Here is a 25260-nt window from a genome sequence, read left to right as displayed (position 1 = left end):
TCTCCCTCTTCTACATTTTTATCTCAAAGGACAAGCTATTCAAACAAATAAACACACAAACAAACAATAAATCCACTGCCTCCCAAACTCCACTTTACTAACTTTTCAGATAAGTTTATTCTTTGTAATCTTTTTCAGTCTAAAAAAAAATTTGGTTTCCATTTCCTTCTGAAACTGATTAGTACAGTCTGAAGGTGGCTTTGTGGCTCATGGTAAACAGCCAAAACATAGTTGACCTATATTTGCCAATGTGAAAAGTCCTTTTCACATTTCAAAGGCAAGCACAAACGTTCACCTTTTCTGTGAAACCATTGCTTCAGTTTCTATCTTACTTGTAATTAATTACTTCTTCCTTTAGACTCCCCCCAAAATATCCATTTGTACCTCTATAGCATGATGAAAACTATTGTAATAGCTAGCACCAAAGTTTACTGTTGTAATAAAATCTGTTACCCATCTAAATTTCTTGTATTGATGGTTTTGGAGGATATCAAGGAAAAAGGACTAAGTTCTCTGGCCTGGCAAAGAAAAGAGTAAGGAATAGCCATAAGTGGTGAGATGCAAGGGGAGAGGAGAGTTCAACAGAAGCGGGGGTACAGAGTCAGGATGAGCTATACAATTCACAAAAGTGTGGGAACGGGGGCTATAGCCAGCTTTATATAAATTCCTGAGACAGTTAATTATTTGTATCAACTTAACTGGACCACTGGGAGCCCAGATATTTTGTTAAACATTATTTCTGGATGTTTCTGTGAGGGTGTTTCTGTATGAGATTAATATTTGAATTAGTAGACTGAGTAAAGCAGGTTGCCCTCCCCAATATGGATGTACCTCGTCTAACCCGCTGAAGGTCTGACTAGAGTAAAAAGCTGAGTAAGAATGAATTTTCTCTCCCTGTCTTCAGGCTGGGACATCAGTTTTCCCTTGCTACTGACTGCCAGACATGGATTGGAACTTATTGCATCAGCTCTCCTGGTTCTCAGCCTTTGGACTCAGATTCAAATTATACCATCATCTCTCCTAGGTCTGAACTTCTCAGCCTCCATAATCATATGAGCCAATTCTTTATAATAAATATTTTTATCTATCTATCTATCTATCTATCTATCTATCTATCAGAAAAATGTTTGCAGAATTTAATTGCCATGCAGACCTACTGCGCTAAAGTTAAGGTACCCTGAACTGATTTAGGTTGTACTTAAATTCATAATAAAATGGCTATTCAGAGGAGATAAAGGGAGAAAAGCCAACAGAAAGTTATATTATCTGACCAAGATGCTTAATCTTGGGCTTCTTTCTTTAGCTTGTACTTTTTTCTTTACCAGTATGTAAACCACAATGACTGTGATAAAAATTGTTGGGAAGATCATATCTTGTAAATCAAATGAACCAAAATTCTTTATTTTAATGCTCACCTTGCAGACTTATTATATTTCCCCTGAAACGAACTTTACTAAATAGTAGTAGCTTTGGTAATACAAACTTCATAGTGTCTCAGACTGGGTTTTCCAGAAGCGAATTCTGCTATGTAGATTTGTGTGCAAGCGACTTATGTAGTGCTCTCAGGAGAAATCTATAAGGGAGTAAGGGAGGCAGGAGAAGGCAGGGAGAGGGGCTAAGCAAGGGTGTGATTTTTAGGTGAAGTCCAGCCTCAGCATCATCCCACGGGAAGCTCTGGAGCTTAAGTTGCATTGCAGAGTCTGTTCTGCCTTGAGGCAATGGATTTCTGTACCTGTCAACCATTGGCTTTGGGCTACCCAGTTTACACTCAAGTTTACCTGGCACTTGTGTCTCTTTAATCCTATGGGAAACTCCAGTCACCCGAAGGTAATTTTGTACTTCAAGTCCTTAGAATAAAGTGCATGAAAACTAGGAGGTGAGAGGGACTCCAGGGGATCTGAGTAGAGCACTGATAGTGTCTACTGCAACTAGCAAATCAAGGGCACCACAAACCAACTATAGGGCTAATGATTATAACCAACAATTTTTGAGTGCTTACTGTATGCTGGCATTGCTCTAAGCTGTTTGTAATATTAGCTTATTTAATCCTTAGAACAATCTTATGAGGTCACTAATATTATTTCTGTTGTCAAATGGGGAAACTAGATTTATCCATGGAAACATCTTGTCTAAAATGATACAAATATTTCATGCCGAAAGTAAGATTTGAACTCTGGCTGTGTGATTCAACAGCATACACCCTCAACATCATGCCACCCACTTTGGAATGACTTCTGAATACGCCAAGCTGTTAAGAGTGGTGAAGCCTGAGTCATATTACAAGAACTCAGAACAAAATGAGACAACACATCTAATGCAGTTGATGCAGATGGAACAAGGAGACAAGACGTAGCTTTAGAAAATCTCTTTTCTGTAAAAGTATCTCTTGGATTTATAAACAGCCTTTCTTATGCTATTCTCAAAAAAGTTTGAAGAGCCAGGAAACCAATGACTTTATTCTTGATACTCTGTTGTATATTACACCCAATTTAACCGAATTTACTTATAGGGAATAAGGAAAGAAGACTAGGGAAGAAAAATGGAATGAGAAAAAGGAAGAAAGAGTATAATAATAATAATTGTTATTATTATTATTTTTTGAGATGGAGTCTGGCTCTGTCACCCAGGCTGGAGTGCAATGGCACGATCTTGGCTCACTGCAAGCTCCGCCTCCTGGGTTCAAGCGATTCTCCTGCCTCAGCCTCCCGAGTAGCTGGGATTACAGGCGCACACCACTGCGACCCGCTAATTTTTGTAATTTTAGTAGAGACGGGGTTTCGCCATGTTGGCCAGGCTGGTCTCAAACTCCTGACCTCAGGTGGTCCACCCTCCTCAGCCTCCCAAAGTGCTGGGATTACAGACGTGAGCCACTGCGCCCAGCCAACAATTATTAATACAAGTTATTGATAATGACAGAAACAAATATTCAGAACAAAGTCCTATTCATTGTACTTCATTGTCTCTGGGCATCTGGTTATTAAATTGTTTATTCCTATAGAAATAATTTTTTTTGAGACAGAGTCTCACTCTGTCACCAGGCTTGAGTGCAGTGGCGTGATCTTGGCTTACTGCAACCTCCACCTCTGGGGTTCAAGTGATTCTCCTGCCTCAGCCTCCCGAGTAGCTGGGACTACAGGCGTGCACCACCACGCCCTGCTAATTTTTGTATTTTTAGTAGAGACGGGGTTTCATCATGTTGGCTAGGATGGTCTCAATCTCCCCACCTCCTGATCCGCCCACCTCTGCCTCCCAAAGTGCTGGGATTACAGGCGTGAGCCACCACGCCCGGCCAGAAATGATTTTTTTTTTTTTGAGACGGAGTCTGGCTCTGTCGCCCAGGCTGGAGTGCAGTGGCGCAATCTCGGCTCACTGCAAGCTCCGCCTCCCGGGTTCACGCCATTCTCCCGCCTCAGCCTCCTGAGTAGCTGGGACTACAGGCACCCGCCACCACACCCGGCTAATTTTTTGTATTTTTAGTAGAGATGGGGTTTCACCGTGTTAGCCAGGACAGAAATGATTTTAAATTCCCCTTGGAATGTCATCAATTCCTAGTTAATATGTCACCCCCTATAAACAACATAATTTTTTTTGGCAGGGCATTACACAAATTAGTTTACTTTTCATGACTTGACTACTAATGTCAAAAATATTATTCATGATTTCTTTGAAATTATTAACTACATTTTGTTGCCACCTGAATTCTATGCATAGAAAAAGTGCAATAATTTTCATCGAAACTTTTGTTTCTTCAAGATTAGTTGAATATCTTGGAAAAGTGGAAATTAAGCTTCTGGGCTCTTAACTGTGAAATAAACATCAATCAAGAATACTTAAATTATTTCCATTTCTAAAGATCCTAGTGGCTTTGGGCACATTAAAGATTTTTTCAACATGTGAAGATAATCACATGATAAGTTTTCTCCTCAGGTAAAATAAACATAAGCTTCTGATTGTAGCTTGGGGAGCCATACAAGACACAAAACCTACACATTGCATAGTTGGCAGTGACTGAGGAAGGAACACTATTTCTGCTCCTTTTTTTCTGGGGTGAGGTGTAATGACCAAATATATTTTAAAACAAAGACAGTACAGGCAGCAGCCAATCACAGTGGATTTTGCAAATGATCAGAACAATGATGTGACCAATTAGAGCAGGCGACGCAACCAATCAGAATTGATGCTGGCTGAAATATTAAGTGAAGTCATACCGGGGAAACCAGCTAAATATGAGCTCTGCCTACAGTGGATATGAAATTCAACTGTGCCCACATCATTCAACTTTCTTCACAAGAAACTTATTTTTAAAAATTCAAGTGGTTTCTGGGGTATGATGGGAAATTTTTACTCTCCAGGTCCCTTTCTTCTCGCAGCTGTGCTGGAGGCAAATCCCCAGTAAGACTGATCTGATAATGGCATTACAAATAAATAATAGCTAACATTTATTGAACACTTAGGTGACAGGCACTACATATGTATAAACTTCCTTAATCTTTACAACAACCCTATAAGGTGGATACTGTTATTATCTTTGTTTTACCGATGAGGAAACCAAGGCATAGGGAAGTTGAGTAGCTTGCTCAAAGTCACACGACTAATACTTGCCAGAGCTGGTTCAAACTTGGGTAGTCCTTCCTCTTAATTAAAAATTATGACTTTATTAGCAAATTAAGTGTTCTCATCAATACCACTTTATTAGCTAAATTCCATTTTCATGTCTGGCTAAATGGTGAAATGCCAAAGTTTTCCGATATTTGGGCTACTGCTGAGAACTCATGAAGTTTCTAACTGACATCTGTCCCCATTGTGGTTGCACTTGGCCCATTTCTGATCTAAATTGCTTCAAACAAACAGAAAGCAGTCAAGGAGGACTGAAAAAATAAAAAGAATACTACCTTATTCTCTTGTCCTCCACTTTTTTCAAATATTCATCTCTCTTTAGGACACCCAGGATCATTTCCTTCTCATGATCTAATAAAAATGACAGATTGATGAACTCTGAGTTCTTAGACATGGTATTTCAGCAGCAGCTCTGAGTAGCAGTGGTTGAATCTTCAAGAAGGTGAATTGATATCTACAACTAAGATTCCCCCAACCAATTCAGAATCACTCAGTTGTTTGGTGTAAAGTGTGATTTTTACAAGGTCTCTGCAGAATTGCGTATGGTAGTTAAGTATTCTTTCAGACTATACGTAGAACAGCCTCCACTGGGATTACACTCCAAGAAAGTCATTATTGTTTTAACTGAAAAATGTCTCCAAAGCCTTTGCTGTGGTATACAGTCAGGCAGCAGCTGAATTTAACTAACGATGCTCAACTTCAATTCTTCAGAACAGGAATCAGATCCGCTGGGACAGAATGCAGAAAACACTAAGACGGTGGAGAAAAAAAGAGGAGAGAAAAATTTAATTAGGCTATTTTTCCCATAGCACTTGTAAAACTGCCTAATTTTTGAAATTTTGTTGTATCTAACTCAAAAAACTATTTTTTAAAACAGTAAACATGCATTTATTAAATCTTTATTTAGTGTTTTTTTTAACCAGGAAATGTTATTTGTATTTAGTTGATTCCTGGTTCTCTATGCAAATTCAGTTTTCTCCATTATAATTAGCTTCCTCCGCCAGCTGCATCACATCGCCACTCTTGCAGCTGACTGATGGGTGAATTGGGTCACCACTTTGGGACACTAAGTGCACAATCTGGACTGCCCATAACAGGTCAGGGACTTTAACTGGCTCCCTCCTTCTTTCTTCTAGGCCCACAGCATAAAAAGCCCTGCTGTTGAGACAAATATGAACCTCTGCTACATGCATCAACCTAAATAGATCTCACAAACACTGCTGAATAAAAAAAATTAAGTTACAGGCTGGGTGTGGTGGCTCACATCTGTAATCCCAACATTTTGGGAGGCCAGGGTGGGAGGATCTCTTGAGGCCAGGAGTTTCAGACTAGCCTGGGCAACGTAGTGAGACCCATGTCTCTACAAAAAATTTAAAAATTAGCTGGGCATGGTGGCAGATACCTGTAGTCCCAGGTACTTGGAAGGCTAAGGCAGGAGGTAATCACTTGAGCCTAGGACTGTAGTGAGCTTTGAGATTGCACCACTGCCCTATAGCCTGGGCAAAAGAGTGAGACCCTGTCTCTTAAAAAAAAAATTACGTTACGGAAGAATTCATGAAAAACGATAGCATATACATATATACATATATATGTGAAGTATATAACTTGCAAATATATATATAATTTAGAAACACATACATTCATAGTATAAATATAGGCAAATTAGGAAATTCAAGATCATGATTACCTCTGGTGGACACAGGTATTCAATTACAGAAGAGAACACAGCGGCTTCAATGCATTGGGTAATGTTTTGCTCTCAAAATGAGTGTTTATATCTCATGATGTACATGGTTGTTTGTGAATTATTCTAGGTATGTACTGTATATTGTAAAATGGATGTTTTAAAACTACCCCTTTGTCAACATAAGAAGCTCACCAGGCCCTGACTCTCATCCTAACTCTTGAGCACATTCTTTCATTGGTTTGTTACCTGGATTCTCTCTCTAAAGCTGCTTAAGAATGATGACTTCTTGGGTAATCTACCTGATTTTTGTGATTGGGCATCATCCCATGATACTGTCCCTTAGCTTTCCCCAAGATCTATGAACTACAATTTACCTGCAGGTTACACTTGGTATGCTTGCCTCTAGTAAGGCTCCCAGGAATAACTACATACATACTTAAAGGCTGCTTTGGGGCCTCCCAGTAACCATGAGGTCAGGCTGACCCCAAAATCTCAGGAGATCTGAAAGGAGAGGATCTTGTCCAGAGCTTCCTCGACTTCCACAAACCCCTATGTGTTTGTTCTATACAGTGTGCACCAAACCAGAACTTTGCTGAAATGACTCAGAAATGAACTGCTTCCTACAGACAAAGAGCCAGCCCCCTCTTAGGAAGCTGTTCAGGTTAGTGCATATTCTCTGGATTTACTCCAGGTCTTCCCTCCATCTTGAAAGCTCTAGAGGCAACAAGGCCCAGAGTGCTCCAAGTTTGAAAAGAACAGGAAGCAATAAGGTTAGGACAAACAGGGCTTTTCAGAAAGGTTAATTGTTTTTTGCATCACTGTCAACTGCAGTCTCCGCAGAGAAAGAACACAGTTGTTTTTTTCAACCCCTTGTGTATCTCATCTGGTATTGTGATGAAATGGAAAAAAAATTGAAAACTCAGTGAATGACTATGTTATCATTACACCCAGGGTTCATTGAAGACATATTTTGTGTTTGAAATGTCAGACTTAGACTTTACTTTGTGAATATTTTATAGAATCATATTCAGAAATTATTCAAGGGGTTGGTAGCTATAAAAATGCTTGACCTGAAGCTTATAGCTATCCCTGCCTTGGGCTATAAATACAAATCTTCTCTCTAAAAATCCAAGAGTCTGCCCTGTGAGGAGGATGAAGGGAGGGAAGTAACACCATGGGTAGCACATGAAGGTGACAGAGAAGACGAGAGATCAAGTGAGAATATAAGAGAAATAAAATTGCCCTGTGAGAGTTTAATTAAGAAAATTAGTCCTAAATGAATTTTTATTCATCTGTACCTGGACCAACAGACTAATATTATCTTAACTGGTGTGTAAATGGGTGGCTAAGGAGATCAGAAGTCGCCAAAACTCTATCAAGTTTTGATTAATCGGAAAAAGGAATTGTGAGGCTAGTCTTAAGCTGTAGTAAAATCTGTACTTTGTGCTATAAATTTGTCTTTCTGTGTTGTTCTATAATGGAGAAGGGTACCTTAAGATAGAACACAGGCTTAGGACTCCTGTAAGCCCGCTGTTCAAGCCAGCCCAGCAAACTGGTCAGTTACAAACTTTGCTGCAGGTCCCTAAAAAAAACAAAAACAAAAAAACTGGATAAAGTTTCCCTCTCATCTTATTTTATTTCCTTGAGAGCTTGACCTTATAACTATGTGGCAGTACTTTCTCTTGGTCTCCACCTTCCGGAGAGCAGGAACTTTGGAATTCATGGTTAGCCCTAAAAATTACCTTGAGAAGTTAAAAGCCTTTGCAAGTTCAAAATTGGCTGCTCTAAGCTCCTTCTGGGAAGGGCAATGGAAACTGCCCAATGCTGTAGCTCAGCATCAAAGGCTTCACCATTTTACAACGGTGGCCCAGCTTCAATTCCAGGATTAGGGAATGAGTCTTTTCTAGTTTGATATCTGTGTGACCTTTGCCATTTGTAGATTCTCTTCCCCACCCATGATGAACAACTTCCGGCTTCCCTTCTGGAATTTTTCCTTTCTTTGAGCACCTGGGAGGTTACCTTTGGTAAAGTTCAGAAGACAGGAATATTGGCCATTTGGCCTGGCTAAAGTTCGGTAATAAGAGATTTAAAAGGACTTTTTAAAAAGAGCGCTATGGTTAAAATTTAGCTTATTTAAAGCGGATATTCAAGCTCTAACAGCATGAGACTCCTTGGGAAAAACAGAGGAGGCACCACAGACTGGGTTTTGGGAAAAACTTGTTTTCCTCATGGAACTCCAGGAATTGGAAATGGATAGATTCCTTTAAAAATCTAAGGTTCTATTCTGTTTTGCATTGCATTATCCAACGTTTTTCACTTTTGGGGGGTCAGAAATTGCTTAGTATTATGAGAGAACTTTGTTGTGTAATAACTAGGTAGGAAATATACTTTTGGGGAAGGCTAATGGCAGTTATTGGGGGAATATGTGGCTTTTTGCATGTTTAGATCAGAGAAGCATGCTGTTGGCAACCTAGAAGGTTAAAAAAAAGTCCCCACCCACCGCTGAGAGATAAGACTCCTATGGAGATGGGCTGATTCCCTCTTTTTGGGATCCAGGATCTGGCATAAAAATGGGATCCTTAATTTTGTATATCTGTTTTGCCTTCCAGCTTTGCCTGCAAGTTAAGCCCTAGAAACTGCATGCCTTAAAGACAAACTTAGAAACTGGCAAATGAAAAGTCTTACAACTACTGAATCTTCCTCTGTATGTGTATTTATATGTGTTGTGTGTGTGTGTGATATTTTTAAAAACTTTAATTAGTTTAAAAATAAGAGCTTAAATCAAATATTTTGTCAGAAAAGTAAAAAGTGTAATGCCTTTTAGTACACATGACTTAAGTAATCTTTGGAAAGTAAAAACAGTTTTAAAGATTATTGATAAAATAAAGACATTTGGTCTAAATTTTACAGGTCAGATATTAAGCTTACTAAATGCTTTAAGGTCATAAACTGCTTGTTTGACTTTTGAAAATTGTTCAATTTACCTACTTTAGAGCATTAGATTCTAGATAAGACCTGGGGACATGTGATGTTAGCCATGCCCCCTAGCTATGCTGGAAGAAGTCAAATCTTATCTGTTGTCTTAGGTGCCACACCTGGTACATAATTAAAATCGCTTACTAACCAGGTTTTTCACCAAAAGTAAAAATTGCTAAAAGCTAACATTGTAATAGGTTATTGAGACAACTGAAGAAACAGTTTTACATGCAAGGTGTGTAAAGAAACTGAAATGCGTTTTTGGTAAAATATTATAAGAAGTCATAGGAATATGGACTTTTTTTTGCCTAAAAGTTTAAAGGATTGTTTGAAGTTAGATAGGATATGCTTGAAGGTTTGAGTGAGTTGGGAAAGGCTTGTGACAAACTAATCTTTTAAAAGAAATTCTGTGTGTGAACATATTGGCTAAAGTTAAAGGGGTATTATTCAGTTCTTCCATGAATTGAACATTGGAATATAAGCACAACAGGTTTTTCTTAGAGCACTAATCTACTTTTTAACATAAATTTGTAAAGAGTTATAAAAGGTATAAGAATCTTACCTTATGGTCAAATATTAAAATTGGTTAGATGTATCTATAAAGTTTTATTAAGGATAGGGTTTAACATTAGTAGTACACTAATATAAAAATGACGTTTGGCTTATTTGGTATAAAAATCATACAGGAAACATTGTCAACATTGCCACCGAGGTAATCAAATTGCTTTGTCAATCATATCTTTTGACTGTGACTGCCCTAAGACATTTTGTCATCCACCAACAGTTGTTGTCTTATTTTAATCCTATTTAAAAGGTGGTTTATAGTCAGCTAAAGGACTTTAACAGGTGTTCTTGAATGCAGGTTTCTGATAACATTGGGGATTATGACATTAGAATAAAGAAAAAAACTTTCAGGACTCTCATGAAAAGCTGAAATGTTAATAAATATCAAGCAGGACAGGAGTTAACTGCATGGATTGAGCTAATAGAAGACCAAAGTGATCTTTTTGACTTTTTGCTTAAAACGTTGCTGATCCTTTGTTTTGTTTTTCAGAGACAAGAAAACTCTTCTTTTGAGCTATTTACAGCTTTTAACAGTTGAGTAAAGTGTACTCTTGTGAACAAAATTTGAGGCATATTTGTTTCTCTCTACCTGACTTCTCCAGAATTGGAACCTATTTGTGAGTATTCTTAACTTATGGCAATATAGTTATTTGCATAAGCACAATAAGAATCTGTTTTCTTTTGCAACAGGACACAATTGGAGAAACTGGTTATTTTACCAAGGCTTTGACTGGAATGATGCATTTTCCTTTAAGGAATCAAACTTGACTTGTAGAGCCAATAAAAGCCCCTTGGGAAAACTGGCCTTATATCTTGTCTACACATTGCCTGTACAGGGTTTCTGACTTGTGGTAAGTAAAGAATATCACTTTCTAATAGGTCCAGGAGCTGAAAGTTATCTTGGGACCTCAAGAGGAGAAGAATTGGCTGGGCGCAGTGGCTCATGCCTGTAATCCCAACACTTTGGGAGGCTGAGGTGGGCAGATCACGAGGTCAGGAGTTTGAAACCAGCCTGGCGAACATAGTGAAACCCCCATCTCTACTAAAAATACAAAAAATTAGCAAGGCATGGGGGCAGGCACCTATAATTCCAGCTACTCAGGAAGCTGAGGCAGGAGAATCACTTGAACCCGGGAGGCAGAGGTTGCAGTGAGCCGAGATTTTGCCATTGCACTCCAGCTTGGGCAACAAGAGTGAAACTCCATCTCAAAAAAAAAAAAAAAGAAGAAGAATTTATTCATAGGTATTTGAGGATATAAACCCATGGCTGGGCTTGGCTTTAAAAAAAAGGTCTTATTTGAGATTTCTTATGGAACAGAGTTCCATCAAAGCCAATTTAAAAAGCCTATGTGAAAAATAATTATTCTTGCTGCACTTTATACAAATAATCAGCCTAAGTATAAGACTAAGGATTATTTTGCAATCAAATTGGTCTTACCATGATTTGTCTTTAATACAAATGGAAAACTAGACAGAGAAAAATTGTGTTTCTAGAAGTATGGTACTTCTGTTATTAAATTCTAGTCTTATCAGTTGTTTTTTGTTGTTGTTGTCGTTTTTTTTCCTGCAATTTAGACTGACCCTGCTTATTCCTGTTAACCAATTCGTGATGTCTGACTGCATCTCAAAAGAAACAAAAGGGCTGTGTAATGTAAAAATATGGTTCAATATTATAATTCTGGGAACATATTGGAATTGGCTAGTGACTCCATATCAGCTTGTTTCCAACAGTTGCCCAGTTCATGGAAAGCCTTCTAATTTAGTTTACTTGGGATAATTTTGCTTATTTTGCTTTACTGTTGTGGAATATATTGCAGTTGTACTCTTTGTGTAATAATGCAAAATAAGTTTACTGAAAATTTTCTTAAATTGAACACTTACTAATCTTCCAGATATCACCTTTTGTCAGAACTCAAGAGTTATGAATGGCCCTCACTGTAATGACACTTTCCAACTGAGCTCCTCTCTACTCTGAATACAAGAGACCCTAATAGTTAGGCAGGAATATCATCACCCCTGTTCAGCATGAAGAAGTTACAAAAGATGGATCTTCATTCCTCTGCAACCCTTAGGATTAAGGATTCTCTTGTAAAAGGGAAGGGGAAAATGTCAGAGGTGTTTGAACCAAGCAATGCCATCTTAAATAGGAGCTGGGTAAAATGAGGCTGAAACCTACTGGGCTGCATTCCCAGAGGGTTAAGTATTCTAAGTCACAGGATGAGACAGGAGGTCAGCACAAGGTACAGGTCATAAAGACCTTGTTGATAAAACTGAAGTGAAGAAGCTGCAAAACCAAGATGGTGACAAGAGTGACCTCTGGTCATCCTCATTGCTACACTCCCACCAGTGGCATGACAGTTTACAGATGCCATGGCAACATTAGAAAGTTACCCTGTATGATCTAAAAAGGGGAGGCATGAATAATCCACCCCTTGTTTAGCATATAATCAAGAAATAAGCATAAAAATGGACAACCAACAGCCCTTGGGGCTGCTCGGCCTATGGAGTAGCCATTCTTTTATTCCTTTACTTTCTTAATAAACTTGTTTTCACTTTACTCTATGGACTCACCCCCAATTCCTTCTTGTGTGAGATCCAGGAACCCACTCTTGGGATCTGGATCGGGACCCCTTTCCAGTAACAGTTGGCTAAGGAGATCAGAAGTAGGCAAAACTCTATCAAGAAAATCAGGATGTTTTCTCCAGAAGGCAGCACTGAACTATGATTATAAATTTAGTAAGATAGAATGCAGTTGATGATAATGCAGTCCTTCTGGAGAAATACAGGGTGAAGAAAAGGAGACAGTGAACCAAGGCATAGACAAGGAAGATCTAAGGAGCTAGGTGATGTCAGTGCCCATCCAGACTCCAACTAGAGAAAGGGAATGAAAATGAAAATAGTTGTTTGTTCCCTGTAGCGCATGTTCCATGCTAGGTGATGGAGCCTCATTCTGAGAAATTTTCATGCCACGAATCACTCAAATCATACAGCTAATTACCCTTGCTCAATCTCACTTCCTTCCAGACACTTTTGATTATAAGTTGGCTTCCCATAGAGCTCTCCCTTCAGGAGTGAATGTTCTGGTCCTGTCTATGGAGTTCTCCATATTTGGTTTAGTTTGAACCCATGTCAGATCTGTTTGCTGTGTGCTAACCAAATCAAATTTTTCAGCCTTTGCACTGAAGACCAGCATCTGGACTGCAATGACTTCACCTGAGGATATATCATCATTGCGTGTCTCTTTTCAGCGATTTCATACCTCACCTGGAGAATCCCTTACCCATTACACATTTTAATCAAGTAGAGAAAAAAATGAGCAATTGATCCTCATTCTTTTAGTTAAATGGGGCTAGTAAACACTAGTCAGATTAGGAGGGTGAAATTCATTTTTCTTTTATTGTTCAATTCCTAACTTAAACAGATCTCTCTCTTTAAATATAGATGTAGATTTTTTCCCTCTGTGGCCAGTAACTTTGTTGAACTATGCTAAGCTGTTTAGAAAGATGGCAAGATGCTTTGTATGTCATTCTATTGCCTTTCAGCATAGATAACTTTGGACACGTCATTAACTTCTGATTATCAAAAAGATGTGGTAGTCAAATACTCTCATAGCATCACAAAGGGACATAAGTTTAAAAAGCATCTATTTTGAGTAACACACACTTAAAAATAATAGGGGCCGATATTTGAATCAAAGGAAAGGGTATATCTGAATATATCTCATTACTGTGTACTTGAAATGCAGCTTTAAATATAGAATGTTTCTGAGAGTGCTCTTAGGATGAAATTAATAGAAATAAAGTTAATTTCCTGTTTGACTGTCACCATGTGACAACACAAATTAGATGAATTTTCAGCACACTTACAGAGATGTTTAGGATGCTTAGAATACAAGCTAAATCACATACGCAAAATACCCTTGAGGATGCCTTTCAAATAGAGGAGCAGTCATCCTGCAAGGCAGCTGTGATTGGATTACCACAAGCACAGCAGTCCACAAGACTGTCAAAAGGTAAGAACTGTCATGCTGTGGATAGAGAAAAAAGTAGTACTTTTACAACGAACCCCAAACTGAATGACTCAAAGAGAGATGCTATGGAATTACAGGAATTTCTTTGCAACAGAGCTGTTTCTTCTCACACGGGCAATTCTGTGTGGTACATTATATGGGAGTGCCATAGTCAAGATTTTTTTTTTAATTTCACAATGATATTGATTCTTCAAATAACAGTAGAGAGGCTAACAGTGCCATCAACTTCATACCAATACTTCAAGAGCAGTATCCTCAGAATGCTCCAAGTAATAACCACTAACACTTATTCAACTAATCCTTATGACTTCCTAATGAAACAAATTGCTATTATTCCTATTTTATAGATGAGAAAACTGAGGCACAGAGATGTTAAGTAACTTGCCCAAGGTCAACTGGTAAGTAATTCAGAATAGTTTGGTTTCAGGGACCCTGCTTGTAACCACTACATTTGAGGCCACACAGTGACTTCATGGAACAACCGTATCCCATGAGATGTTGTTAGATATTATATGGAATTGTTAACAGTGCAGTATTAGTCCATTTTCATACTGCTATGAAGAAATACCTGAAACTGGGTAATTTATTAAAAAAAAAGAGCTTTAATGGACTCACATTTCCATATGGCTGGGGTGGGGGTCCTCACAATCATGGTGGAAGGCAAAGGAGGAACAAAGGCACGTCTTACATGGTGGCAGGCAAAAGAGCGAGTGCAGGGTAACTGCCCTTTATTAAACCATCATATCTCGTGAGACTTATTCACTATCACCAGAACAGCATGGGAAAACCCGTCCCCATGATTCCATGATTCAATTACCTCCCACCAGGTCCCTCCCACAACACGTGGGGATTGTGGGAGCTACAATTCAAGAGATTAGGGTGGGGACACAGCCAAACCATATCAAGTGATGTAGTTCAACAAAAAATTTGGATATGTAGAGTTAAACCAAGTTAAATATTTTTTTTTTCTACAGAACTTCTCAGAGTCTTTAATGTCCACTGTGAATTTTCACAGAGCTCTCAGTTTGGAAAAAGGTATTAGGTTGGTGCAAAACTAATTGCAGTTTTTGCCATTACTTTTAATGGTAAAAACTGCAATTTCTTTTACACCAACCTAATATTTAAGATCACTGTTTATTTTCTTGGCATTGTGTATTTTGATATTTTTAAAGAGAAGACTACTTCTACCTTTAAAAATGCTGGCTAAGAGAAAGCCTTAATAAAAATTTCAAAAGAGAAAGATTTGAAAAATAAGTTATAAGATAAAGTTTGTAATAGTCTAAAGTTAGAAACTGTTAGAATCTATTAGAGTTAGAAGCTCTCGAAGCTGGAAAAGAGAGCAATACCGATGTTCAATTTTAAAATGAGGCATGTAAAATAAATATATTGACATGGAAAATATCTAAGTTATATTGCGAGCTGAAAATAGACAAGATAATTATCTCATAATGTTTTTTAATGCAAATGCTTTTAAAACAATGCAGTAGATATATGCATGTACATAATAAATGTAAATGCATAATAAAAGGCACAGGATAATACATATTGATCATGAATCAGGTTGCATATGAAGATGAGAGTTGGATTGTTAGGGGTCAGAGAAGGGATGAAAAGGGACTTATTTCCATATTGTTTATTATTTTGGATGTATTCATGTAACCATATATTATGTCTTTAAAAAATTTTCAAGAACCAATAAGGTGTGGTGACTGACTAGAGTAAGAAGCCAAAGAAAGAAAGAGGCCAAAAATATGTTAAGAATTGAATCCTAGAAGAAAACAATAGGGAAGATGGAGAATGTGCTGGCTTTTGTGGGAAATAATGGATTTGGGTTTCAGACATGCTGTGAATTAGGTGACACCACCGTGGTTCATCAGCATCATAGTTTTGTGCCTCCAATCTGGCTCTTCTATATGCAATTCCAAAATACAAATTGATAATTGTTGCTCTTATACTGAATACCCTTTGATGTCTTCCCTTTGCTCTTTAAGAGTTCAAGTTGTTTAATATGGTTTACAAAACCCTTCATGATTTGTCCCTTGCTGACCTCTCTCTCTCGTATCTATCCTCTAACCACACTCAAAAGTTCATTCCTCTAAAAAAGCCATAATCTTCCTCACCTCCAGATCTTCCTATTTGTAAGACTCTGCCTGGGATACTTCCCCCATTTCTCCATCTCCTAATTCCTAAGTATCCACAGGGATCTACTTAAATGGCTGACTCCTAGTTTAGCTTAGCTATCTATGATAAACTGAATAATGGCTCCCAGAGAAGTCCACATCCTTATCCCCAGAACCTGTGAATATGTTACCTTAGATGGCAAAACTTTGCAGATGTGATTACGTGAAAGGTCTTGAGATAAAGAGATTAGCCTGGATTAGATGGGTGATCCCAATGTAATCACAATGATCCTTACAAGAGGGAGGTAGTAGAGTTAAAGTCAGAAAAGCAGGTGTGACGACATAAGCAGAGGCTGAGGTGATGGGCTTTGAAGTTGGAGGAACAGCCACAAGCCAAGGAATGCAGATGGCCTCTAGAAGCTGGAAAAGACAAGGAAACAGATTCTCCTGCAGGCTCCAGAAGAAATGCAACCCTGCTAACACCATGATTTTAGTCTCCCAAGACTCATTTTGGACTTTTAACCTTCAGAACTCTAAGATAATACATTGTATTGTTTTAAGACAATATGTTTGTGGTGATTGGCTACAGCAGCAATTGGAAACTCATAGTATCTATCCAATACATTTTCATACTTCTCTTACAGTAACACTGTATCAGTTGGGATAGGCTAATACAGCGTTATTCAAAGTTTGGGTTGCAAACCAGTGCAGGTCTGTAAACTTACTGGTTTGCAATTATATAAGTAAAGAAATTAAGAATAAGCATTTAGAAATTTTTATAGTAATTTGACAGAGTAATTTTAAATCTGTTGAATCTAATGAAAATTTGTACTTGCATGTTTATGTATTTCATGTCTCATTTATCTGCTAATTTACTTAAATTGTATTTTGCAAAAATACTATTCTATCCAGGTTGAAAATAAAAGTAACAAACAACCTGATCCTTCATCACAGACATTTTGAGCAGTACTGGGGTAGACTATGTTGTGACATAAATAACTCGCAAATTGCAACAGCTTGTAACAGCACAGGTTTATTTCATATTTCTTGGCCATGCTATATATCCCTCAAGAATCCAGGCTGTTTAGGGAGCTACCATCTTGAACACTGCCAATTGCCACACCAGAGGGAAAAAAGAGTTCTGAAAGGTTTCATAGTAGGAATTAAATGTCCTGGCCTGGAAGTGAAAAACATTATTTCTACTTACAACTCCTTAAACAGAACTGATGGTCACTTAGCCCTACCCAATTACAAGGGGACCAGTAAATGGTATCCTGCCATCTGCCTACAAGAGGAAGAAATCGTAAATATTTGGTGAACAATGCTAAGGACTATGCCAAGCACTCATCATGCTGATTTAAAATGCTGATTTTAACCAACATGCATTGGTTTTCCCTGCTAATGTCTAAGCTCTGTGGGATATCTCGTTTTGTCTTGATCAGCCCTGTATTCCTAACACCTCACAACTCTTGGCACCATAGTAGGTATTTGAAAATATTGCCAAATGAATAAATTTATGAATTAAATGCAAAATAAGACATTTGAGAAGTGATGCCTAAAATGAAAATTGGAATATAGCCCCTCACCACAGGGCCTGACAAGCAAAACTAAAGACTCCTCAAAGGGCTTCTGCAATACTTGTATACATCCCATTATTTGCAGTAGAGATTCATAAACATTGTTGGGAACAGTTGATCCCTTAGATAATCAGTGACAACTATAGGCTCTCTACCTCAAAAATATACATGTACATTCTAATGACAAAGGGAGGCAATTTCAGGGGTTTATAAACTGTGGTCACCCAAGGGCTTATGGTCCACAGGGTAAGCACTGCTAATACAACATCTTCAGAATAAAAGACTGACTTTGTGTACCCTCTCAAAGTTGGTGTTGGAGAAAGTGTGGGGTAGAGGAAAGGGTGTGGGCTTTGGAAACTAATGGAATTAAAATTCTACTCCCTGAGATAATAACATAGATGTGCTACTTTGTCTTTGCATCTCAGTTTATTCATCTGTTAAATGGGCATATTAATATCTACTTCCTGGGTTTGAAGAATATATCATTTGAATATTAAAATGAGTTAATGTATAAAAAGTGTCTAGCACAATGCCTGGCACATAACAGATGCTCAGAAAATTTAGACCCCTCCATCGTTTCTATTCTCAACGAAGTTAAGCAATACGTCATTAAAATGCATCAGTCCAACACAAACCTCCATTCCCTTTGATTCACAAAATACCCAGAGGTCTCTGGCTTCCTAGACTTTCTATTAAGAATTTATAAATCTTAGCAATTCCTTAGAAACATCATAATTTTTAATTAATACCATTATTAATAATACTAATAGTCTTTTTATATGTGATGGCATGCTTGAAGGCTCACAATACAAAGGCAGTGAAAAAAACTCAGGATACAAAATTACTTATGCAGTATGGTCCCAATTATATTAAAAGAAATATATATATATATATATATATATATATGCACACACATATATGTATTATAGAAGAAAGAATGAGAAAAAATAAGCCAAAATATTAAGTCTATTTCTGGATAGTTATAAATGTATTTTAATATCTTCTTTATAATTTTCTTTATATGTTTTTACAATGAATACATGTTACATATAAAATCAGTTAAAAAAATACAGCAAATGGCATTTCTGTCAAAAATATCTTATAGCCATATTACCTCTGCTTCATATGTCATGATACACAATGCATATATCCACTGATTATCAATAATTATCATGCTAGGCTACAACACAGGCAAAGAACAGTATGAGTGTCATATAGCTTTGAAGTTAATACATCTAGTTCCTAAAGTGATGTTTAATTCAAAAAGACATGTTTGGTCTGAAGAAAATATAAAACCAAAGAACAGATAGAATGAGTTATAGAGCATATAAATGTTCGTGCAGTAAACATGCATAGAATCATGTGTCAGAAACTATGTTGGGCCAGGCATTGTGGCTCAGGTCTGTAATCCCAGCTCTTTGGGAGGCCGAAGCGGGCGGATCACCTGAGCTCAGGAGTTCGAAACCAGCCTGGGCAATATAATGAGCTCTCATCTCTGCTATAAATAAAAAGTTAGTTGGGCATGGTGACACACACCTGTAGTCCCAGCTACTTGGGAGGCTGAGGCACCTGGGCTGAGGCACCCTCCACCTGGGAGGTGGAGGGTGCAGTGAGCCAAGAACACGCCACTGCACTCCAGCCTGGGCGACAGAGTGAGACTTTGTCTCAAACAAACAAACAAACAAATAAAAAACAAAAAAAGAAACTGTGCTGGATCTGGGGGATACATTCATGAAGAATGCATAGGTTCTGTTTTCAAGGGGCTTCTCTATTTTCTATTATTTTCTAGTGGAGACAAGCATAAACATAAAATCACAGTTTCATAAATCCCAATTTTGGCTTTGAGAACACAAAGGAAAAAACAATTAGGAAGAAAAAAGTGGTCATTCTAGGTTGTAAAGACAGCAAATGTGAAAAAGTCATAAGAACACACAACTAGTCCTGAAGAAATAGTGACTAACTCCAGGTCTGGGGTCTGGGTTAATATTGGAAAGCTAAGAGAAAGGGGGATGTCAGAGTGGGAGGAATTTGGCATCCAAACGAAGAATATGGACTTTATCCAGTGTTTTTCAAACTGTATCTTCAGGAATGTTTTCTTAGGAAACACAGCGAAAGAGGCTGAGTGGCCAAGCCTGTGGCGCCGACGACTGCTTCAAACAGAGCAGCTCCGTTTTCATCTGTTCTATAAGTTAGATTTCCTGGTAGGATTTCATTTGAAGAAATAATTCCATGACCTTAAGAAGCCTGAAAACTGTTCTCATGCCATCAAGCTGTTGAAGCTTTAAAGCCAAGGAACAGCACAATCATATTTGAATTTTTTATTTGTTTTTTGAAAGACCAGCACTCAGTGATTGGATGAAAGACAGGGGAAAGGTCAGGTAGACAAAATGAGGAGGCTCTTGCAGAAGTGCCAGGGAGAGATTAGGAACTAAAGCTGTGTAGTGGGAAGGGAAATAAGAGTCACTTTTGAGACGTTTTAGAATAATCTCAATAAGATCCAGTGACCTCCTCGATGTGGGTGGTATGGAAGAGAAAAGAGAATGACTCTGAGGTTTCCAGCATGGGGAACTGCAAAGGTTTTTAAATTTTAGTGTGCATAAGAATACCTAAGTATATTGTTAAAAATAGATTTCTGGGTGTCTATCTCCAGAGAGCCTGATTCAGTAACACGGGCGTAAAGCCTAGAAATGTTGATGATAATACTGTTCACAGTGATGGAGAGTACAAGACAAAAAATGTTGAAAGAGAAAAAAATAATAGTTAATTGCAATTTACATATGTTGAGTTCCGGATACTTATGGTGCAACAACAAAGGTACTTATGATGCAACAACAAAGACCTGTCCAGAAAGGCATTTAGAATAGGAAACTTCCCATAAACTGTTTATAGCTTATCAGATGTCTATACTAGAGGTATTTAATTGGGAATCATTGGTGCCTCGATGGTGGATGGTGGTTGATGCTGTGCAAGCAGGTGAGATTACCAGGAAGAGAAGTGAAAGGGGCAAAAGATAGAATCATGAGAAGCAACAATATTTAAAGAATGGACAGAGTGTGGCAGGCTAGGTCTCACTAACGCAGGCCTCCATAACAACTGTTTCAGCACTGACTGAGTGGTGAAGTTAAATATTAAAAGCTGATAGAGCCAGTGCCCTTATACAAAGACTGGACGGTAACAAAAGCCCACCAAGAGTTTTGCCCAGGCCTTTCCTGGGCCTTGAAGTATGGCAAGATAATGAAGGAATTCTTAACAGGACCCATTTAGGATAAAACAAACTTTATTGTGGGTCTGAAGAAGCGCCCCAGACCTCCACAAACAAGTTTATTGGGGGTCTGAAGGAACTCCCCAGACCTCCATGATTTAGCAGGAGACAAGATAAGGGTAATCACCCCCGGCACCTGGACCCATTTAGATTAAGTAAATTTACTGAGGCTCCAGAGGAAGGTCTTTAGGAGTCAGATCTTAGTTATAGAATAGAAGAAGTAAATCACTTCTGTCTTTAGATGAATGCACACTTACATGTAGACATATAGCTTAGAAGGTATATAAGCTCTTTGTCAAAAATATCTCCAGACCAACTCAAAATTACAAAGTCGAAAAACTTTGTAATTTTGAGTTGGTCTGGAGATATTTTTCAGCCGTACCCGGTTACAGAAATAAACTTCCTTCTTTCCCAGCTTATCTGAATCTCGTTATCGGGCCATGAGAATAAGCAGCCTGATCTTCGGTTTGGTCCAGGGACAAGAGGAATAAATGAGATGATGAAAGAGACTGAAGAGGGATGATCAACAGAATGGGAGGAGCAGTTAGTTAAGTCTAATGAACTGGGAGTCAAGTATATCACACAGAGTCAATGACGTAGGTCATTGCTAAGTTCAGATTTCAACTAAACAATCAAGTAAACTGTTAACAACACCTCCAGCTGCAAGAAGTACCACACTAAATCCAGAATCTCTGAAAAATGCACCATATCAATACATTTGGCCTAATCCAGTGTTATATTACATCTTCCTTGGCCTAACATTCTAGGTTTCTAATGATATAAATTAGTAAATCCTGGAATTATTTTGGTGCATAATCTAATTCCATCCAGGTCAGACTTTATACTTGTTCCCCTGGAGCATGCTGAAAGCTGAACACAGTTGCGGGCCTTGTAGCAATGGGCATTGGTTGGAAGAAGGAAGTGGGTTTTGAGAATGGGCAACCTCTCGCATCAAACAACAACAACAACAACAACAAAATTGGCTGAAAAATCAACCATTAGTTAGGAGATCTAAAGTCATAGACTAAGACATAAGGAAAAAATAGTTCAAGATGGATGTCTAAGAGGATGCTCTGCAGTAGAGGCTTATGGTGCAGGAGACCACCTGAAGCCTGGAGAATTTTGAAGTCATGCATATTCAGGCATTAACATAGCATAGATCATTTTTGCAGCATTCAAAGTGAGTTAGTGTTGGAAAATAAGCAGAAATGCCTTCATACATATGAAATGCATGGTCAGACAGCTCTTGAAAGTTCAATGTTCTGAACAAACACCTTAATGTAAGTAGCTTGAAGGTGAGTGTAAGAAGATAAAATATTCTACCTGTACGTTTGGTGAACCATCATCCAAACCCAATTAACCAAGCTCTCTATATGGATTGCAGACTACTCTTAGGGAATCTTGCTTCCAAGATCATAGAGACATGACCTAACTGAAAATGCATGAAGGTCTTTTGTGGACACCCACCCATGCTATCACCCAGGAGAGCAGCTTGAAGCTCTAGGGAGATGTATTTTTAAACTAAAAGTGAAGTTGACCCTCATCTGCCCAGATCTCTCCTCTAGAGGAGGAGTTATACATAAATATAGCCAGCTTGCTGCCCCTCATACTTGGTTAGGATTCCTATAAGTCTGATTGATAATGTCATGTCTGCCACATGTAGCAAGGAGCTGTAGAGAGTAAGATGAACAACATTTCTGCTCCTTAAAGGTGGCTTTCCCCCATGGTCTATATTAGAGGTTGGCAAACTTTTTCTATTAAGGAACAATTAGTAAATATTTTAGACTTTTTGCACCAAGAGCCAAAACCATAGCTATTTTGAGGATAAGTATGCATCAATCAAGAAAATAAATGTCTGCCAATATTTTACCGATGACATTAAAAATATAACAATAATAATTGAGTGCAGTTATGTCGTAGCATAGATCTACTAAAGAGAAGAATGGAATTTTAGGGCACATAACATCTAACTTAAAGTGAGCATTCCTATCATTAAAATTAATGATAGTAGGCCTAGAGCATTCCAGAGCTACCGAATTTGAATCTAAATTTTAACAAGGTCCCCCTGTGATTTGTACCTTAAAGTTCAAGGCCATTCTGGTCTAGAGTTTCTTAATACTTTTTTGGCTTATATTTTTATCACTTTAGAGAAGATAGTGAAAGCTGTGGATCCTAGAAAAAGTTCACAAATCATTTGAAGTTCATTCAAGACTTCTACAAGGTCTGTGGCTTTGAGATTAAGACCCCAGGGATTCTGTGGACATGCCCGCCCAGAGCGAAAGTGTTCTGAAATTAGATTGTGGTGATGGCTAAACGCACTGTGAATAGACTAAAAAAAAAAAATTGAATTGTACACTTCAAATGGGTGAATTGTATAGTATGTACATTATATCTCACAAAAGCTGCTTTTCAAAAAAACAGAATCTCTTGAGTTTGTGTTCCATGGATTTTTTTTAACGTCCTATGGGGTTCCAATGGACACCTCAAGTGGAGAATTGCAAAGAGTCAAGTTTTGGAGTCAGGAAGCTCTGCGTTCAAATCCTAGCTTTGGCAATTACTATGTTACAGAAACTAAGTTACTTAACCTCTCTGAACCTTGGTTTCTTTTCATACAGGGTGGAGATAATAATAGTACTAACTTCACGGGGTTTTGAGGAGGATCAAAAGGAACTTCTAATGCAAAATTCCTGGAAGATTCCTTGTCACACGCACTTTTTCATGTGAAATGGTGGGATTCCTCAGATATCAAATGCAAAGCCAAAAATAATTACATGCTTCGCATTATTCAAGTCGTAATTAATCACACATGTCATATTATCCATGTTGTACTATATTTTCCACTTAAATGTATATTTCCTGCTCCATTATTATACTTGCCTTAATGCTTTTTCCTTATGAGTCATGGTAATAATGATAGTGAACACTCAGCACTTATATACAAGTTTCAGGCCCTGTTATGAATTCTTGATTTACATATATGAACAGTTCAATCTTTACATTGTGAAAGGAAAATAAATCTCTGGACCCCAAAATCACTAAGCCGAAGGGAAAAGTCAAGCTGGGAACTGCACTGGGCAAACCTGCCTCCCATTCTATTCCTAAATAAGATACCTACAAAGATAAAAAAGCTACATACCTCCCTCACAATTTTTCTCACAGGGAAATTTCTTGTGGACAAAGGACAGGGAGAACTCAAAGTCATCCCTCTGTCACAGAAGACAAATGTGTATCTGATTGCTTCCTTTGCCCTGTTTTTTCACTAAGCCAGACTAAGGCATAAGTGACTATTCCTGTAAATTGTGCTTATCAAAATATCAAAAGAATGCAACCATTTGTCTCCTATCTACCTGTGACCTGGAAGCCCCCTCCCTGCTTAGAGTTGTCCCGCCTTTCTTGACTGAACCAATGTTCATCTTACCTATACTGATTGATGTCTCACGGCTCCCTAAAATGTATAAAACCAAGCTGTGTCCCAATCACCTTGGGCACATGTCGTCAGGACCTCCTGAGGCTGTATCACGGGCACATCCATAATCTTGGCAAAATAAACTTTGTAAATTGATTGAGACCTGTCTCAGATACCTTTTGGTTTACAATATCAATTATTTGATTTAGATACTTTCACTATTCCCGTATTACAGGTAGGAAAACCAAGGCAGAGGGAGGTTAAGTAACTTGTCCAGTGTTACACAGCTTGTAAGTGGTGAAGCTGGATTCTGACTAAGGGGTCTGACTCTATTGACTGTGCTCTTGACCACTATAATATACTGTAGAATTAAATATACATACATATAACATATATGTACACACACAACAATATTATATATAACATAATATACAACATAACACACAGGTGTGTGTGTGTGTTTAATTTTGTATTGGTCAAATTTATACCAGTGCCCAGCACTCCTGCTTTGGAGGGTACACACTTGTACATACCAAAAGAGTTTTATTATATGACAGTGTAGAGAGGATGTAGGATATGACATCAGAGCAGATTGCCCTGACTAAAGAAAGAAATAAAAGCTGAAACAGTAGTCAGAGTGTGGAGAGGGTAGAGAGGAAAATGAGATTGGGGAGGTCCTGATGCTACCTGGCTCCTGTGAGCAGGAACAGGGGGAGCTAAGCTAGGAGAGGAGGAGTTGGTGGTGGTTGAGGGACTAGGAGGACTGAGGGGGCCAGTAGATCTAGGGGCCTTGAGTAATGATGAGGGGCCCAAAGAATGCAGTGTCCCCTTAAGAAAAGATCATGGAGAGGAAACCAATCAGTGAGATGCTGGAGATGGGGTGAGGTCAGTGACAGGTTCGCAGATACCAGTATAGATTGAGTGAGCCTGAGAATCAGGAAGAAAGGTAAAAATTGGTGCAGCAGGAAAAAATACCCCAGGAAGATGCCTTTGGAAGTTACTTAAGCTGACCAAAGTGACT

The 25260-nt window shown here is 38.3% G+C and overlaps 1 protein-coding gene across 5 annotated transcripts in view; it reads right to left on the bottom strand.

Annotated features, from left to right (window-relative positions):
- The window catches only part of SYTL5 (synaptotagmin like 5), a 222942-nt gene that overhangs the window by 89528 nt on the left and 108154 nt on the right, over positions 1–25260 (bottom strand). For all 5 annotated transcript variants that reach the window (XM_009438939.5, XM_009438934.2, XM_009438943.2 and 2 more), the window contains exon 2: positions 4893–5367. In XM_009438939.5, coding sequence (XP_009437214.1) covers positions 4893–5011 — 119 coding nt within the window. In that variant the 5' untranslated portion in view covers positions 5012–5367. The remainder of the gene's footprint in view (positions 1–4892; positions 5368–25260) is intronic.

Source organism: Pan troglodytes, chromosome X, assembly GCF_028858775.2.
Source record: "Pan troglodytes isolate AG18354 chromosome X, NHGRI_mPanTro3-v2.0_pri, whole genome shotgun sequence".
In the NCBI taxonomy this organism is placed as follows: Eukaryota; Metazoa; Chordata; class Mammalia; order Primates; family Hominidae; genus Pan; species Pan troglodytes.
The sequence above is the reverse complement of the archived record's forward strand: the minus strand, read 5'-3'. Positions and strand labels throughout refer to the sequence as shown.